The sequence below is a fragment of the Medicago sativa genome, chromosome 5, assembly GCF_051527215.1.
Source record: "Medicago sativa cultivar Bolivia chromosome 5, Bolivia_mono, whole genome shotgun sequence".
In the NCBI taxonomy this organism is placed as follows: Eukaryota; Viridiplantae; Streptophyta; class Magnoliopsida; order Fabales; family Fabaceae; genus Medicago; species Medicago sativa.
In genome coordinates, this window is record NC_140753.1 from 13,351,212 (window position 1) to 13,370,095 (window position 18,884).

General features: G+C 32.2%; 1 protein-coding gene and 1 long non-coding RNA gene across 3 annotated transcripts; both read left to right on the top strand.

Annotated features, from left to right (window-relative positions):
* Window positions 1-534: 534 nt before the first annotated feature.
* Window positions 535-3,860, top strand: LTO1 (NAD(P)H dehydrogenase (quinone)s). 2 transcript variants are annotated; one of them, XM_085713653.1, is made up of 6 exons: window positions 535-903; window positions 1,216-1,475; window positions 1,572-1,681; window positions 2,616-2,766; window positions 3,335-3,472; window positions 3,567-3,860. In XM_085713653.1, exons 1-6 carry the CDS (start codon window positions 567-569, stop codon window positions 3,639-3,641), a joined length of 1,071 nt encoding a protein of 356 aa, XP_085569779.1. In that variant the 5' UTR covers window positions 535-566; the 3' UTR covers window positions 3,642-3,860. The 2 variants fall into 2 exon arrangements, with proteins under 2 accessions (XP_085569779.1, XP_085569780.1); XM_085713654.1 differs by having other exon boundaries at window positions 2,619-2,766.
* An 838-nt stretch (window positions 3,861-4,698) lies between these two features.
* LOC146920230 (uncharacterized) lies at window positions 4,699-5,758 on the top strand. Its single transcript, XR_015011711.1, has 2 exons — window positions 4,699-5,060; window positions 5,138-5,758. It is a non-coding gene; the product is annotated as an uncharacterized LOC146920230 (long non-coding RNA).
* Window positions 5,759-18,884: the final 13,126 nt, after the last annotated feature.

The following is an 18,884-nucleotide window of genomic DNA, read 5'->3' on the forward strand; positions in this document are numbered from 1 at the left end:
CTGTTATACGCAAAAATCAATATTTTGATTCATTTATTAAATAATGTATTTAGTTAGTCTATAATAAAAATTATATACCTCATTAATTGAATGAATTTAAAATTTAAATTTTTGTTTATAATAGTGATCGAATGATACTTACATTTTTTATTACAAATTTAAAACATCTTTTGGATAAAACAAAACTAGTAATCCATCCAGTAGACTAGATGACACGTAATGTCTCGTATAGTTTGCACGGATAATAAGTCCGGGTACAGTGTAACAATTTTACACCATCAATGACTCAGAAACTGGAAGTTGTCCTAATCTCATCACAAACATTATTGGATTGGATAATGTTTCCAAATTCCAATGTGAGTGGAAATCTTCTCAGACACGTGGCAACACCATCCAACTTATAATGGGCCAAGATATTTTCACCCAAAAACACGACCCAGCCCGTTAAAATGGGCTTTAAATAAAGCCCAAGCCCATTCATAAAAAAGTTGTCCAATCAAACTAACTTACCAGTTAGCAGCATTCTCAACGATGAAGAAAGTAGCCATAGAATTTTCCAATTCTCAATGGCCACCTTCACTGTTACAACACTATCACCTTCCTCTTCTCGTTTCTTCGCACCGGTTCGTTTAAACCGTTCTCCGAACCAACCCAGACCGAACCCTTTGTACAAGAATTGTCACCTTCAGAGGTTTCCACCTCTGAAATGCTCCTCTTCATCTTCGGAACCAGAAACCTCCTCAACTGATTGGACCTATAAGCTAATCTCAGGAATCGCCGGAATCGGATTCATCGAAACCTCGTACCTTGCTTACCTTAAGTTCACCGGCTCCGATGTCTTCTGCCCTGTCGGCGGTGGCACTTGCTCCAATATACTCAATAGTGATTACGCCGTCGTTTTTGGTATCGTCTATTTCCTTAACTAACTAACTAACTAATTTGTAACTAACTTCTATGCATTTTATTTGTATGTAGTGTTCGTTATTTATTAATTAATTAAGTGCTTATAGCATAACCATTTATCATAGAACTGGTTGCTTATGAGTCATTTTATGTAACGAAAGTCAAATTGTTTTCATATAAGTTGTAAGTTGTAAACTGTTGACATATAGAACATCACCTATGTTTTATTTGATGCTTTTGTTTTTGCTGTTATGTATTGCACAAATTGTGTTTGAAATATTGTGTGAATCAAAGTGGTATTGCATCTGGCAGGTGTACCTCTTCCTTTGATTGGGATGGCTGCGTATAGTTTTGTAGCTGCTCTTAGTCTTCAGTTAGCTACAAAGAAGAATTTACCTTTTGGGGTTAACAGATCCAATGCTCAATTAGTATTGCTTGGAAGCACAACCTCAATGGCAACTGCTAGTGCTTATTTTTTGTACATTCTAACCACAGCGTTTCCTGAATCATCTTGCTCCTATTGCCTACTTTCAGTTCTCTTGTCCTTTTCGTTATTCATTCTCACACTCAAGGTGTTCAATGTTAAAAAAACTTTTATTGTCCAACTTTTTCTATTTCCTTTTTGTGTCGCTGCGTAATTGATACCCTTTTTGAAATTTCCATTTTAGGACATTGGATTGCAAGAGAAGTACAAACAACTGGGTTTGCAGTTGTTTATTGCTAGCTTGGTGATTCTTACATTGAACACCTCCTATAGCAGTGCTAAATCTACCTCAAGGTGAATATTACTGTATAGCACATATATAATGTTCAATCGCTTCATTTTTTTTACTGTATAATACAATTGTTTTGTCACTCGTCAATTGATGCTAGTATTTCACTAGGTTGAACAAATTTAAGGTATATTTTTTCTTTCATGAGATTTTACATTCAGGCTTATAGCTCATGGCTAATATTTTCTTATCCAATATTCCTTTTTTCTAAGCTGCTTTCAGTTTTATTCATGTTGACTTCGATATGACATCGGTAGAATGTATTTAATCTGGCGATGAACATTTTGCACTGCCTTCATGTATTTTTTGTGCTTTATAACAGAGACCTTTGTTAGTAATAACTTCCCCTTTGCTTACTCCCTTATCCCATCCCTTCTTTCAGTTGAATGTTTGCAAAGTCCGAACTCACCGTGTTAAGCATAATTAACTCCTGCTGAGTCGAGAATTGTAAGATCAGTCAAGCAGGCTAGTCAAGTAGTCCTGTAAAAGCCTTAAAGAAAAAAGTGTAGTGGATTTGGCACAAATAATAGCAAATGGAAATGGCAACCCTCAAGTAGTTTTGATAATGTAATTAACTAGTACAAATGTTGTCAAATAGTGGCGATGGCGCGCCATGGCTGATTGTGGTGACAGATTTTTCACCAACGCCTATGACCAAATTTTGAAGGATGGCAGCACCCCGGCATTTTATTGAGGATTTTGGCTTTCTGCCACGGTCCTCTATCAATAACCCTGACTTGTATAATGTCATCACATGGAACTGAAATATTATACGCGAGATATTGACTTGATGAATACCTACAGAATTTTATTCATCGCCATTATGTGGCAGTTAGTTAGCTTTGGTTTTCTTATTCCTATCAGAGATTGAAGTTAGGTGAATGACTATGCTTGTGAGATACAATTTTAAATTCACAATTTTTTTGATGTCTACTTTAGCAGCATGGCTAAAATTGAGCTGCCATATTTTGCAACCGAGATTACAACTCCATCAAGCCCCTTTGCTTTGTCTCTAGCAAGGTATTTGCATTCAATAGGAGCTAAAATGTATGGAGCTTTCTGGTGTTCACACTGTCTGGAACAAAAAGAGGTATGTGATTACTTACAATTCATTTTGAAAAGTTTAGCCTTACTAAGTGCCTGTTTGTTAACACGGTGGGATACCCACCAAACCGAGTTTTGACCAACTCTACAATTTCAAGCTTCTTAAAATCACGGTGGGATGTGCATTGGGAATCGTTTTTCAACACAAAAAAGCTAAACCAAACACATGCTAAGTGGAACAATAATCATCATGATCTATGACTACGTCTTTTATTTGTTTTTGATAGAATTACCATAACTTTAGTTTGTGTTATATCAAAGTAGTTATCAAAATCAAACTTCAGGAATGTATCTTTCAAAAAAGGACTCACTCTCTCATGGCTACTCCTTGTGAGGATATTGCCTTGGTTTCAATTGGATTCGTATATTTGGCTGTTTACTTCTTCAAACAAACTTTTCTTGTTCTGCTCAGTCATCTAATTCCTCTGCTATAGCCTATAGGCATATCACAGTAGAGTAACTTCATTTTATTTTTTCAACCTATTTTTCTATTCTTGGTAATCTTGTCTAACATGTCTTCGAGTACAATTATTCACTTTAACTTCTCGATACAGATGTTTGGACGTGAGGCGGCGAAGCAATTGGATTACGTGGAATGTTTTCCTGACGGATATCGAACAGGAACTAAAATGATCGATGCATGCTTAGACGCTAAAATTGAAGGTTTCCCCACATGGATTATTAATGGCCAGGTAAAGAATGTCTTATGTTGTTAACTAAAACTGTGAACCTCTCTTCTCTTCTCACAAATTTGATTTGATTTCATTACATTTGCATCTCTTTCAGGTTCTGAGTGGTGAAGTGGAATTATCGGAGTTGGCACAAGCATCTGGTTACAGTGAATTTGATCAACCTAGTTAATGTTTTTGATAGAAAGTAACAAAGATAGTTGCGTAGAAGCATATATATACATTGTACAGCTTGTAGAGTTGTTTGTCCTTTTTAGACATACATATGCACATAAATACTAGTGTAAAATTCTTTTATCGTTATATGCTTAAATGTATAACATTCCTCTTGATACAGAGGTTTGGACGTATGAATATTGAATTAGAGTATCATATGATTCAGTTTTAGGCATATTTTTGTGTAAATTGTTTTGCATATTTCTAAAATTATGTGTTAGAAAACTAATGTTTTGAATTAGAGTGATTATTAATCATTAAACTACATTAAAAAAAATTGGTTATTCTAATTATGTGTCCACATACTTTAATTTCGAATCCTCTAATTAGAGGCTATTCTACCAAAAATTATTAACATTACAAAATGTCATCAATTTTTTTTCTTTTCTTTTTGTGGAAATGGCAGCAATTTTTTTTTTTGAGAAGAAATGGCAGTAACTTATTAGGAAAAAAACGCTTCAAATTATTTCATACCATTTGATATATGGAAAATATAATTGTAATTTTGGTTGTAACATGATGTTTTAAGGTGCAACTAGAAAAAACTTAGTTGTGACACTGACAACCTTTCTTTTTTCAATAGAGAGAGAAAAAAAAAAAAAAAGAGAAAGCATAAATATATTTCTTGTTTCAGAAGTTATTATAAAATTGTTGTGCAAATATATTTCTCTTTAAAAAAAAAAAAAACTTTTTTTAACAAACCCTTTTTCCTTTAGATTTAATTCAAAAATAGACTAGACAAAAAGGTTAGACTCTTATTCCTGGGGATTTTATGCCACCTGAAAAAAGGGAGTATAAAGCAAATTTTTATACTCTTTCATAAAAATAAAAAAAAAACAAATAAAAGCTTAACTTTTTCTAAGATAATATTTTAAAAACGTTGAACTTTTCTATCATATAGATTTGAGGTGAACCAATTTGCCATGAAGCATTTGTATTGGTTATCAGCCATTCAGATAACTATTTTATAACCTATGTTATATACCATTCATTTTCAACTGTTCGGTGTGGGACTTATGTTCTTTACTATTATTACATAACACCATTCAAGTGTCAGCATAATTTTCGTTAAAGAGAATCATATCTTACATCTTTCATATCAATCTTTATTTTGTTTCAACATAAAGTTTGTTATCTCAAAAAAGTAGTGGAAGAGAAAACAAAGAAGTTTGGATCTAAAAAGGGACATGGAGGACATAGTAGTACAACTTTGATGAAGTTAACGATATAGTGGCCTAAGGAAATTGAAAGTCCAACAAGCTGAAGGACAGTGAGTACAACTGGCCTGATATAAACTGAGAGTTGAAGCAAGTAAAATGAACAGCACAAGTTGTTTGAAATATTATGTGAAAGAGAGTAGTTTTGCATTTGACAGGTGCACCTCTTCCTTTGATTGAGATGGTTGCAATTTTTTGAAATTAATTGATACATTTTTTGAAATTTCTGTTGTAGGACATTGAATTGCAAGAGAAGTATAAATAACTGGTTGGTTTTGCTTCTGTTTTTTTTGCTAGCTTGGTGATTCTCACACTGAACACCTCGCATAGCAGAGCTAAATCGGCCTCTAATGTTCAACGGCTTGATTTGTTTTCTGTTTCGTTTTGTCAGAGATGTAGTACAATTTTGAGTGCCCCTTGACAATGCTTCTTTTATTCAGTAGTTATGAGTGGATATGCTTCTTTTAATTGCTGTCTCTAAATTTGAGCTGCCATAGTTTGCAACTGAGATTACAACTCCATCAAGTTCCTTTCCACCATCTCTATCAAGGTATTTGCACTTCATAGGAGCTACAATGTTTGATGCTTTCTGGTGTTCACACTGTCTGGAACAAAAAGAGGTGCATGATTGATTACTTATAATTCCTTTTGAAATTTTTAGGAATACAAAATGGAACAATAATCATCATGATCTACATCTGCCATAATTTTAGTCAAATGTGAATGACTTGAGTAAAGATCAAATTGATTGTCAGAATACAGCTTCGTTAATGTAACTTTCAATAAAGGACTCTATTTAATGGATACTGGATAGTCCTTGTGAAGCTCTTGTCTAGGCTTCAATTCGATTCATAAATTCAGTTTTTATATCTTCATGCAAACTTTCATGTTCCTGTTAGTCATCTAATTCCTCAGCTATAGGCACAACATAGTAACTTGATTTTAATTCCTCAGCTGTATCTCACCTACTCCATTTCTTTCCTATGCCCCAAAGCAATTGAAAACAAGTGAAGGAGGAAAACACAGCAAAAAAGTAAGCTTAATTCAACTTCTTTAGCATATTGATTTTGAGATCCAATTTGCTACGGATCTCAGAAGCACGTTGCAATGTGATACACACTCCTTTTTATGTGTTTGACCAAATACACGCTTCTATTTTATACTTCATGCTCCATACTATTCACTATAAGCAGACCGATGTGGGACACAGAATATGGGAAGAAAAACAAAAAACACCATTCAAGATTAAGTGCTGGTGTTGTATGTACACAATCTATACTCACTTATAGTGGGTCAGTATTTTATAAAAAAAATTCCATTAGGATCCAAATAGTTAAATTATATATAACCACATCAGTTATGAAAACTCATGATTATTAAACTTATGATACGCATGCCAAAGTCTATGAGACAATTAGTTCAAACCTGACCATTAGGTTATGAGGTACTACGTTGCACTGAATAAGTATAGGAGAGAAAAAAATTAGAATAAGTATATCTTATGCAAAAAGTCAGAAAAATTTGAGCTAAATGTAAAAGTAAATAGATTCAAAACAAGAATTGAAGGTTAATGGTTTTTACTGTTGAAGACATCAAATTATGCATAGTTGCATACATTTATTACACTCATCACCAATATTAAACCAAATTCTACTTTCAATAAACTATCCACACTTCGTTCCAATTTATGCATTTTGTTCAAAGTTTCTTCTAGGCATTTATAATTCTATAAGGCTACTGCAAAACGTTTATATTAGATTGTAGTCATTACTCTGCGAAGAATGGTTAAAGGGATTCGAATGAACATTTTTCCCTAACCAATCAGACTGATCATTTGCCACCCTGATTAGGATCCATTTAACTCTTGTATTTGAACTATCTGGAGTGGAGGCGTACATAAGTTGAAAGAGCAAACTAAATTTTTTGAAAAATTGTACATTCCAACTGAAAAAATTACTGGTAAATCTCTTTAGAGAGAACTTTACCACCAATTGGTTTCATTTATTTATGTTGCCAATTTTTTTGAAGTTACTACATTGCATTGGCAGAAAAAAAAAAAAAAAAAAACTCAATGTGTTGCAACCAAAGATTGAAAAAAATAATAAAATTGTTAGACCTTACTTGGTAAATGGAGTTCGAACTTAAGCTTATCTATTTGTATGCGTAAGTTTCTAATGACTATTATCGTTTCGCATATCTATCCAAAACGAAGAAAGATTTCTTGTACTAAAAATTATTCTCCGAATAAACAATGGCATTCTAAAAAAACAGAAGCATTTAATTAATTAAATTAACTAACTCCATAAAAAGCTTGTTAATTCTTTCAAAAAAAAAGCTTGTCAATTGTCGTACCAACATACTTTAATCAATTAAAGACACTGATTAGTTAATAAATCTTAGAACTATTTTCCTTAAAAAAATCTTAGTACTATTTTAATCAATTAATGTTCCAGTGTGGGACTTTTATCACATACCAACATACTTTTTGCACAAATATCATAACAGAATAGAATTATTCAAAAACTTTGTCATAAAAAAGAATTATTCGAAATTTTATGCTATCTTTAACTCCAACAAACATGATCTCTGCAATGTTTTAATGGACAAAATACATTAATCAGTCAATTCGAAAACTTAAAACTATTTTTAACTAAAACAAACAAAATCTAATCAGAAGGACTAAGCTTCAAAAAAAGGCCTAATGATTGTTCATCAAACAATGGCATTATTACCTTCTTTGCCCAATCCAACCCAATTAGATAAATTTCATCTTAGACAACATTATATACCGAGTAATTAAGATGAATGTTACAGAGAGCTACGCTTCTCTTTTATAACTCATCTCCCTTTTATTCATTCTTAATGTTCCGACGTGGGACTTTAATTATCACATACTTTTTGCAACTTGTACGCGCACAGTCAAAATTTTCTCACTTAGTGAATCAACAGTTTAGCATGATCAACAATTTTCCATCTAACCTCATTTATGATCCAAATACACAAAATACATATACGTACATATAACCAAACATATACTGTAGTGGTGGAATATAATGACTTTTGTTGAACTGATGTAAATGCTATGAAGAAAGCATGCGTACACGGACATCGGATACAATACAGACATTGACACGCCGACACCGCTAATAATTTGAAAAAATTACATAATTCAGTGTAATACAAGTGTCAGTGCCATGTCGGTGTCGGACACGACACATGTCGGACACTGAAACACGTCTAATCCTAGGAGTGTCCGTGCTTCATGTGTAAATGGCATAAAGTCTGAATTTTTGTATGTCTTTGGAACGTGGATATACTCTGTAGAAACGAGTCTCACTCTGCCACAGAGCAGCCACAAAAATAAAACAAGAAATTCAACTCTCCTACACCCAAAACCAACATGTATTGATTTCAAGCAATTCCACAACAGTTTGGAATGTTCATGACTGATTATGTACCTGTTTAACAGGTCTTTACATGTTTCTTAAGAATGGAAAACTTTTGAAACTTTACCTCCATGATTGTAAGTTGTAACATAAAAGTTGGCTCCCACGCAACAAATTATAATTTAAAAGTTGCAAAAGTGTCGATGATTAATTTGAAAGTGTTGGAATTGATATTCATACCAGAACATGAGACATATTCATTCTAAATTAGGCCAGCTTCAATAAAAAAAAAATGTTTGATGCATATTTTTTTGTTTAAATACAAGTATCATTTTCCAGATTGAGTCCTGGTGTTGTATGTACAGAGTCTATACTCACTTGGTGGATCAGCATTTTATACACCAATTCACATTTGCCACCTCCATTAGGATAGTATATATAACCACATAGTAGTTGTGGAATCTAATAGTTTTTGTTAAACTGATGATATGCATGCCAAAGGCTATGAGATCATTAGTTAAAATCTAGTTAATCCATTAGGTCTTACTCAAAGAGCTCATGCTGAAACCAATACTAATTAACACAGTTTTTGCAACTTGTATGCAATTTTAGGTTTGTACTTCGAAGACGATAAAGAAGATGATGGAAAAATATGAAGTACCGTAAAATATATGTTGCATACATATTTAACGAGTGAATAGGTAACCTCCATTGAAATTGTTAAACGTTAGTCAATTATCCCCTCCATTTATTTTGGCTGCTAAACTCTGTGACGTGACAGTTAACTGTACACGTGACACATCCATATGGGTTGAACTTTATGCCACATCGCAGGGGGTAAAAGACTTTTTATTTTATTTTTCTTCATCTTCTTCCTTCCACTTCTTTATCATCTTCAACACCACTTTCATCAATATTCATAAAAAATCCAGATTTTTTTTTTAAGAAGCAACAACCATCAACAACATCATTATCATCTCATTACTACACCTTCACCTCCATCAACAACAATAACACCCCCTAAATTAATCAACAAAAATTCATTGACCCATAAACAACAAAATCACTAATCTAAGCTAATCAACAGATTCCATCATCTCATTAATGTTAGACCATGTGCAATGGTAGTGCTTAATGGAACTTCCAACATGTGGGTTTGCTACAATGGTGTGTTGAGTTGTGTTGAGAGATGATGTGAAGGAGAGAAGTGTTGAACACATTCAACATGTTGAAACCGTTGCCATAGGGACACGCGGCGAGCTGTTGTTGGCCAAACATGGCGCGTGTGCAACACGCGCAGACAGGCGCGAATGGTACTGCAGGAGGTGAAGAGAGAAGATGCTTTGTGGATAACCGGGGACACATGTTTGGTTCTGATTGATTGTCCGGATTCTTATCATTTTAATAATTTCAACTCAATTATTTCGTTGTAAATTAATTTTAAAAAAATTACCAAAATTCATGATTTTTTATTGTCTATAAATAGAAACTTGATTCATTTGATTTGGACACAGGAAAAAAAAACCAAGATTTTCACTATCTTAATCTTATTATTATCTTTCTATTAGCAAACTAAGTGAAGTTTTAATCTTGTTTTTAGTGAAATGGATCCCAATAATAACCATTTCAACACCCAAAATTATTCTAATTACCCATTTAACTACCAAAATCCCAACAATTATCAAAATCCAAATCAATTTTCCAACCAACGTCCTCAAAACATACCTCAAAACATACCTAATTTTGGTTTTACATTTCAACCAGTCATCCTCTGTTCCAAACTTTCATCCTTATTATGGATCAATGATGAGATATCCATCTCAAACACCCCCGTTTAATGGTTATCTGCCAGTGGAGAATGAAAATTTTCCTAGTGTTGGTGCATCTGAATTTCTTGAATATTCGACACAAATAACTCCTGGTGGCATGACAGTTGCTAATGAACCCGATTAGACTTCCTCAAAGTGAACCCGATAAGTTATTTGCAAAACATCATGAGGGATGTCAGAAGGACATCGAACGTGCATTTGGAGTGCTTCAAGCTCGATTTAAAATCATCTGTGAACCAGCTCGCTTGTGGGACATAGCCGATTTAGGTATCATCATGAGGTCATGCATCATATTACATAATATGATTGTTGAGGATGAACGAGATACATATGCTCAACGTTGGACTGATTTTGAGCAATCTGAGGGAAGTGGATCTAGTACACCGCAACCATACTCGAGCGAGGTGTTACCCGCTTCTGCAAATCATGTGCGTGCTAGATCCGAGTTGCGTGATCCAAATGTTCATCACGAATAACAAGCAGATCTAGTGAAGCACATATGGACAAAGTTTGGAATGTTTCGTGATTGAAGATGATTTGTATCGTACTAAATAAATTACTTGTGTGTTGTGTGCTTAGTTTGTTGTCTTGCATTTTAAGTTATTTGTGTGTCACGTGCTTAGTTTGTTGTATTACATTTTAAGTTAAGAAAATAAAAATAAATTATTTAAATAAATTTTGTTTTTACAAAAAACAAAAAAAAAATAAATTGTTAAGTGTTTTTTAATTTAATTATAATCGATAATTGTAATTTTATGTAATTATAAAAACAAAAATATAAAATTAAATAAGAATAAGAAATAAAAGGTGGTGGGGTAGAGTGTTGAATGAAAAACCATTGGAGAGGGTAAGAGTTGAATGAGTGTTGAATAAGAGAGAGAAAATGATGTGGAGTGTTGGGAATTGAAAAAGTGAGTGTTGAATGTTGTTGAAAGAAAAAACCATTGTACAGTAGAAACTCTTTAATTTAATACTCGGTAAATTAATAAACTCTCTAAAATAATAAATTTGTCCGGTCCCGACTTGGGCCAATGTAAAAAATTGAAAATCTCGATAAAATAATAAGATAATAATTTTTCGGGAGATCCCTTTATAATTTTCGGTCCCAAGAAAACCATAAATTAATAATTCATAGAAACTGAAAAAAAAATATTAAGAATACATTGAACACATTTCTTCCTCTTGTTTACATTTACTGCACTTCAAAAGTCATTATTGATTTCCAATGCATATGAACATAGTAGTTACTAATTTATCTTGAGTTCCAAGGTTCGCTGCAACGTAATTCTAAGAGGCATAGACTAATTTACCTTTTTGTTTGGTATGTACAGTATAATTACTTTTTTTCTTTTGAGGGAGTACAGTATAATTACTTAAAAACTCTTTAAATTAATAATTATTAATTTATCGATAAATTAATAACTCTCTAAATTAATAAATTTCTCCGGTCCTGACATTATTAATTTATAGAGTTTTAACTGTACATGGTCTTAGAGAGGCTACATAGTAAAAAAAGTCTTGTAAAGTTTTTGTTTTTAATATTATAACAAAAATTTACATAGTTGTTATAACTTAAATTAAATGTTAGAGATTTTGTTGTGTTATGGGTTAATGAATTGAAAAAGTGAGTGTTGAATGTTGTTGAAAGAAAAAACCATTATACATGGTCTTAGAGAGGCTACATAGTAAAAAAGTCTTGTAAAGTTTTTGTTTTTTAATATTATAACAGAAATTTACATAGTTGTTATAACTTAAATTAAATGTTAGACATTTTATGAGAGACATTTTTTTGCAAGAGACAAGTGCATGATAGAATCAAAAAAGGAATGAGAACGAACCTTAAAAGGTAGAAAAATGATATTTATACAACTACTTTATTACAATTTTTTGACAACTTTCTCTCTCATACTCACATTATATTCTTATTCTATCTCTTCCTTTTTCTCCCTCTATTATATTGGACCAATGAGAAGAGAACAAATTAAAGTTGTCAACAAAGTTGTACGAAATGGATGTACATATATCACTACTCTAAAAGGTATGACATGGAAGGGAAGAAATGATGGATCGTAAAGGGTAGATTCGTTATTGGATCCCACCGGGAGAAAAAGTGTCATAGGAAGATGTGAACGGGAAACGATGTTGACCCAATCCAAGACTGTGGTGTTACCAGGAACATATGTGATCAATAGGTCATACATCTGTTTGTTCACGTCATCGGACGACACCGACTCCGGTGCCAACTCCGGCGCAGTCGTCGTTGCAATGAGAGCGGAAAGAATGATTGTGAGAGTAATGAAATGAACGAGTCAAGGAGTGAGAAGCATGATTATGGTTTTTCTGGAACTGGAAGAAGTGAGTGAAGAGGGTTTTAGACCAGTGAGTGAAGAGGGTTTTAGTTTACCAGTGAGTGAGTGAAGAAGACGAGTAACGGTTCGTTTCTTTATTTTTCTTTCTTTCTTTTTTAAATTTTATACAAACAATGTAGTAGTAATAATAATAATAATTGTCAACAATTATTTCTTTCCAAAAATAATCAACGATGTTAAAGATTTAGATATTTAAGTACTTAATTTATGATATTAGTGAACTAATAAGATGATGTAAAATACTACTTTATTTTTATAATACTTCAAATAAATATTATAACATAGTAAAAAAGTCTTGTAAAGTTTTTGTTTTTAATATTATAACAGAAATTTACATAGTTGTTATAACTTGATTTTGATGTTAGAGATTTTGTTGTGTTATGGGTTAATGAATTTTTGTTGATTAGTTTATGTGGTGTTATTGTTCTTGATGGTGGTGGAGGTGTAGTAACAAGATGATGATGATGTTGTTGTTTCTTAAATTATTTCTTTTTCTGGATTTTTTATGAATATTGATGAAGGTGGTGTTGAAGATGATGAAGAAGATGAAAAAACAAAAAAAAAAAGTCATTTACCCCTTGTGATGTGGCATAAGGTTCATCCCATGTGGAGGTGCCACATGTACAATTAACTGCCACGTCGCACAGGTTTAACAACCAAAACAAATAGATGGGGTAATTGACTAACGTTTGACAATTTTATAAGAATTTTTGAAGTTTTTTAAAAGTCGAGGTGTTTTTGACGAAAGTTACAATTTTGGAGGTTTTTTTTTTGCCTATTCACTCCATATTTAACTCAACTAATTTTTTTAGTTTTAAGGGTGTAACTAGACAAAACCTAATTTTAAATTATATAATCAAAAAAGGCATAAAATACGTTAAAAAAAGTAATGATATTTATACAATTATTTGGTTACAACTTTTGTGTCAACCTTCCTTTTCTCCCTTCTTTGTTATTGGTCAACAATAATAGAGTGAAAAAAAAAAGAGAAATGGTAAGACTATAATCTTTTCTTCTTATTGTAGATATTATATTCTTAATCTTTCTCTTCTTTTTTCTATAATGTAAAAAAAAAAGAGTATGAATATAATAAGTATAAGAGAGTTGTTTAAGAATTATACAAAATGGTTAATGGTAGTACAAATATATTTCTCTTAAAAAACCCCTCTTCTTAACCAACCACCTTCTCTTTAGATTTGATTCTAAAATAGACTATGCAAAAAGGTTAGAAGGAGGGAAAAGAAATCCTTCATAAGAGACTCTTTATTGTTGTGGATTTCATACCCTCTTAAAAAAAGGTGAGTAAAACAAATTTTATACTCCAATTGGATCCATGAACATATAACTCCCCACAAGATATTTATAATAAAGAAAGCTAAACTTTTACCATCTCTATCATAAATATCTTTGGGGAACAAATTTGTCAAAGAAATCCTTCATAAGAGACTCTTTATTGTTGTGGATTTCATACCCTCTTAAAAAAAGGTGAGTAAAACAAATTTTATACTCCAATTGGCTCCATGAACATATCAACTCCCCACAAGATATTTATAATAAAGAAAGCTAAACTTTTACCATCTCTATCATAAATATCTTTGGGGAACAAATTTATATTGGATTTGACCCACCCATTATGTTGGAACGGTTCATACACTACTGTTTTATAACTTATGTTCTACACCATTCCTTCTAAACTGTTCGGTGTGGGACTTTTGTTCTATACTTATTATTATTATATCATACCAAACACCATTCAAGTGTCAGCATAATTTTCGTTCAAGACAATCTCATATTTATCACTTTCTATGTACAAGCTGTTTTTCCTAAATCCAATTATTTATCACTTTCTATGTACAAGGAGTTTTTCTCATAAAGATTGTACAATGAGTTGCATAAAAAGACTTGTGATAACGAAGAAATGTAGGGAAAAATCATGGGCATATAAAATTCACATAGGAAACAACCTTTCATATAAAGATGTAACTTTGTCCTTTCACTCATGATACCAGAAATTTCTAACTTTCTGTACTGCTAGCAATTCACTTATAACCAAGCATACTGTAGTGGTGGAATCCAATAACTTCTGTTGAACTGATCATATGGTAGTGTCTTATCAAATTCTCTTGCAGTTGCAGAAACCAATCAATGAATGTATGAAACCTCTAGACTGAACATACCCACCGTTTATACGCTGACTAACACATTTGCCACTTCGATTAGGATCCAAATAGATAAAGTATATCCTGGAACAAACTTCAAGTCATATTGCAGCTGTTGAATGTGATAATTTTTGTTGAACTGATGACATGTGATCCAAAAGCTATGAAAAAAATTAGTTAAGATCCAAGTTGCACGTAGTTTTGGGTATAATAAACTAGGTCTTAACAATGACTAATTTTCTGTCAAAAAACTTAGTGTCTTACTCGAAAAGCTCTTGCTGAAACCAATTAATAAATGTTTTTGCTCTTCGATCCTCTCATTTTTCCTCTATTTTCTGTTTTTCTAGAACAGTTCTGTATATGTATGGCACCTTTTCTAGTGTCTTTACTAAACCTATTTTTACTTTGAGCTTGTTTTTTCACAATTTAGGCTCAAGTATCTGTCAAGTCTAACACTCCTTCGATGCCTAGAGGATCCATTTAACCCTTGCATCTGAACTATCTAGAGGCGTACATAAGTTGAAGAGCGTAATAGTGTTTAAATGTTATTTATCTGTTTAATATGCATTTTATTTTCCTCTTTTTCCATCTTTTAAGGTGTAAATCTCTTATTACTTTGTTTACTTAGCTCCTTGAATATGCTTGAGTTTTTGTTTTTGTTCACATTATTAATTACAATTTAATGATTGCATGTTTTTCTACTAAATGTGCATTATTAATGTTCAAAGGTAGATAATGGATTATTGGTGACTTATGACCCTTTAAAGGAATTGCTTATTTCTAACATAATATACACTCGAATTCGGCATATGTTGTGACTTATGACCTCTTATTGTTGTTTGGTTGGGTCAAGAGAAATTTGTTTAGCAAGCTAAACAAAGTTAACCACGGTTTCAACGTCATCTCAACCACCACATTTTGGAGATTTTGATCTTTGATCCGTTGAAGGCACCATCAAAGTCATCAAGCCTCTGCCAGAACTTGCGAATATTTCGGTTCAGCCTCTCTTTTAGTTGCTGCTGTCTGCACATTGCCATAATGGTCTCTAGATATCATACCCTAACAAGTAAAGTCTTCTTTAAAATGTCCTAGACCAAAATATCATTTTAAAACCCCCTTTATACTCAAAACCTTGCGGCTTGCACAAACCAATGAACAAATGTTTGAAACCTTTTGCTCTATGATCTCCTCATAGATGTCAAAATTGAAGGTTTCCCATATGGATTATTTATTTAAAGGGGAAATTTAGCTGAATGTTGCATAATGTTTGTGTTGAAACAGAAAAACGCCCAAAAGTTAGAGAATACCTTCCTTTACAGGATAATAACAGTACCAAATGCTAGATACTTTTCCGCATTTATGGGTTTTAAAATTGTGGAAGTGATAGATGATTTTTCACATTTATGGTTTTTAAAATTGAGTTGAAGTGATGAATTTTTGAATTTTTTTACACTAGGTTTGTGTTATGAAGATGATAAAAAAGATGATGGAAAAAGATGAAGTACCGTAAAATAAATGTCACATACATATTTAGCTCCTTAACTAATTTTTTAGTTTCATTTTAGTTCCATAATTGAAACGCCACACACCTCCTGCACAACACTTAACTTTTTTTTGCAAAAAAATTGACAGAGATGACCAAATTGGATGACGGAAGGAGAGGTAAGGGACAGAACGCAAGGGTCAGTAATTATGAGACCAAAAGAAATTTGGGCTTATCTACACCCACTTGAGTTAAAATATGCTTCATCTAATAGCATACATGAATTTGTCACTCCTAATGGTACAAGTGAATCTTTCTTTTTAATTCCAGTTACCACAACAAAAATCGTGAATTCAAAGTTGCTTAAGTATTTTCATTTTACACTCAATTGAATACGTTAATTCAATGGAAAATTAACATGATGTTTTAAGGGTGTAACTAGAAAAAACCTAATTTTAAATTATATAATAAAAAAAAGGCATAAAGTACATACAAAATAGTAATGATATTTGTACAACCATTTGATTACAACTTTTGTGAAAACCTTCTATTCTCTCTTCTCTTGTTATTGGTAAACAATACTAGAGGGAGAAAAAAAACGATGAGAAATAGTAAGACTATAATCTTTTCTCTTATTGTAGAGATTATATTCTAACTCTTTCTTTAATCCAAAAAAAGAGTAAGAATATAATCGGTATAGGAGAATTGTCTAAAAATTATCACAAAATAATTAATGATTGTACAAATATATTTCTCTTAAAAAAAAAGGAAAAAACTTAGGTACAATTCCTTACGTGCTTTTCGTATGGTTCTTAACTAAATTCACCCTGATTTTCTTAAATCCATAATTTTTTCAAAGTTTGTTATATCAAGAAAAGATGTATTTTTAGTTGAGAACCATACGAAAAGCATCTACAGAATTGCACCTAAGTTTTGTCCCAAAAAAAAAAACCCTCTTTTTATAATAAATGGTTGTACAAATATAATTAATGGTTGTACAAATAAAAATAAATGAAATCCCTTATAAGAGACTCTGCAAGTCATTTAACAAAGGGTGAATAAAACAAATTGTATACTCCAATTAGGTCCACGAGCATATTAGATCGCCACAGGATATATACGAGAAAGAAGCTTAACTTCTCTATCATATATATCTGCAGCGAACAAATTTACCATGGAGCATTTGTATTGGGTTTGACCAATTCAGGTAAATATACTGAAATAGTTCATACACTTTTCTTTTATAACTTATGTTCTATACTATTCATTTTCAATTGTTCGGTGTGGGACTTATGTTCAGGACTATTAATATCATACCAAACACCATTCAAGTGTCATCATAATTTTCGTCAAAACAATCATCATTATAAGTCTTAATGAAATTTGAGTTCTTTACAAATATCTAATATTTCAATTGTCATGTTAAAAATCGTTATTATTATTACTGGTTATATTATATGAAACTTCTGTAAACTCTGAAGACTTGCTATTGAAAGTTGGAAGCAATTCATTATGGCACCTTTCTGGGATTCTGGTGCCTTTGTTAAACCAATTATTGAAAGTTCTAATTCTACAAGTGTAGAAAACTATATGTGTATGCAATATTGTTATTTGAGGTTAGTGATTGAATAAGCTTGAGTTTTTGTTTACATTATTACTAGTGACTGCATCTTTTCTAGATATGAAGTTTTTTTTTTTTTTTTGTTGCAAAATATGCATTATTAATGTTCAAAGGCAGATAAGGGATTATTCGGAAAAGATGATAAGAGATTATTCGGAAAAGATGGAGACATGGAGTATGTCCCATTAAATAAATTGCTTATTTCTACTCAAAATCCACTTGAATTCTGCAGATGTTGTAACCGACCTCTTACCGCTCGAGTAGATTAAAAAAAACGAGCACCATTTTCATACTACGCGAAATCTTTCCTTTGGACCGGATGTTAGTTTTTTGTTTGGAGCAACTTTCTCTGCTGTCTCCTTCCTTTGTTTTTAAACAATAAGGGAGTTTGATTGTAAGTTCCTCAATGTTTCCACTAATGATTCAATATGTTACTCCTTGTTCAATATTCTTTGGACTGAACAAAGGGGGAGGCAGTTGCCTTACTCGAGGCTCTTCACTTTGCTGATGCGAACAGATGGGACAGGGTTGTCTTCGAGTCCGACTCATCTACTCTAGTGCAAGCTTTATCGTCTCCGTGCCAGGGTGATTCGGAATTCTCTGCTATTGTTTCTAGTATTATTTATCAGTTATCTTTACATTCCAACTTCGAGATGAAGTTTGTTAGGAGACAAGCGAACATGGTTGCTCATAGTTTAGCTAGGGCGGCCTGTTCTTGGGCTAGTCACCGTATTTTTGATTCTTATCCTTCTTGTATTGAACATTGGATGATTAATGATAATAGTTAACTTTGTTTCGGTCAAAAAAAAAAAACATTTTTTTCTTTTTCTCAAAATAATTGTCATTTTAGAATAACAATGCAGCATTTATTATTTTTTTCCATCATTATACCCTTATTTATTGAATTTCATCCAACTTAACTACTACACTAACTACAATTAATAAGAGTATTTTAGTAAATGATACTCCCTCCGGTCCTATTTACTAGAGACAATTAATTTTTTAGATACATTAAATAATTTATGTATTTGGTTTAGATTCTTGACTAGATACATAAATTATTCAATGTATCTAAAAAGTCAACTTTCTCTCTTGTAAATAGGACCGGAGGGAGTATTAATTTACCATTGAAATC

Coding starts and splice junctions, on each gene's coding strand:
- LTO1 (XM_085713653.1), top strand. CDS start 567: ATGGCCACCTTCACTGTTACAACACTATCACCTTCCTCTTCTCGTTTC. Junction 1,476..1,571: donor TATTCATTCTCACACTCAAG/GTGTTCAATGTT, acceptor TTTCCATTTTAG/GACATTGGATTGCAAGAGAA. Junction 1,682..2,615: donor AGTGCTAAATCTACCTCAAG/GTGAATATTACT, acceptor TGTCTACTTTAG/CAGCATGGCTAAAATTGAGC.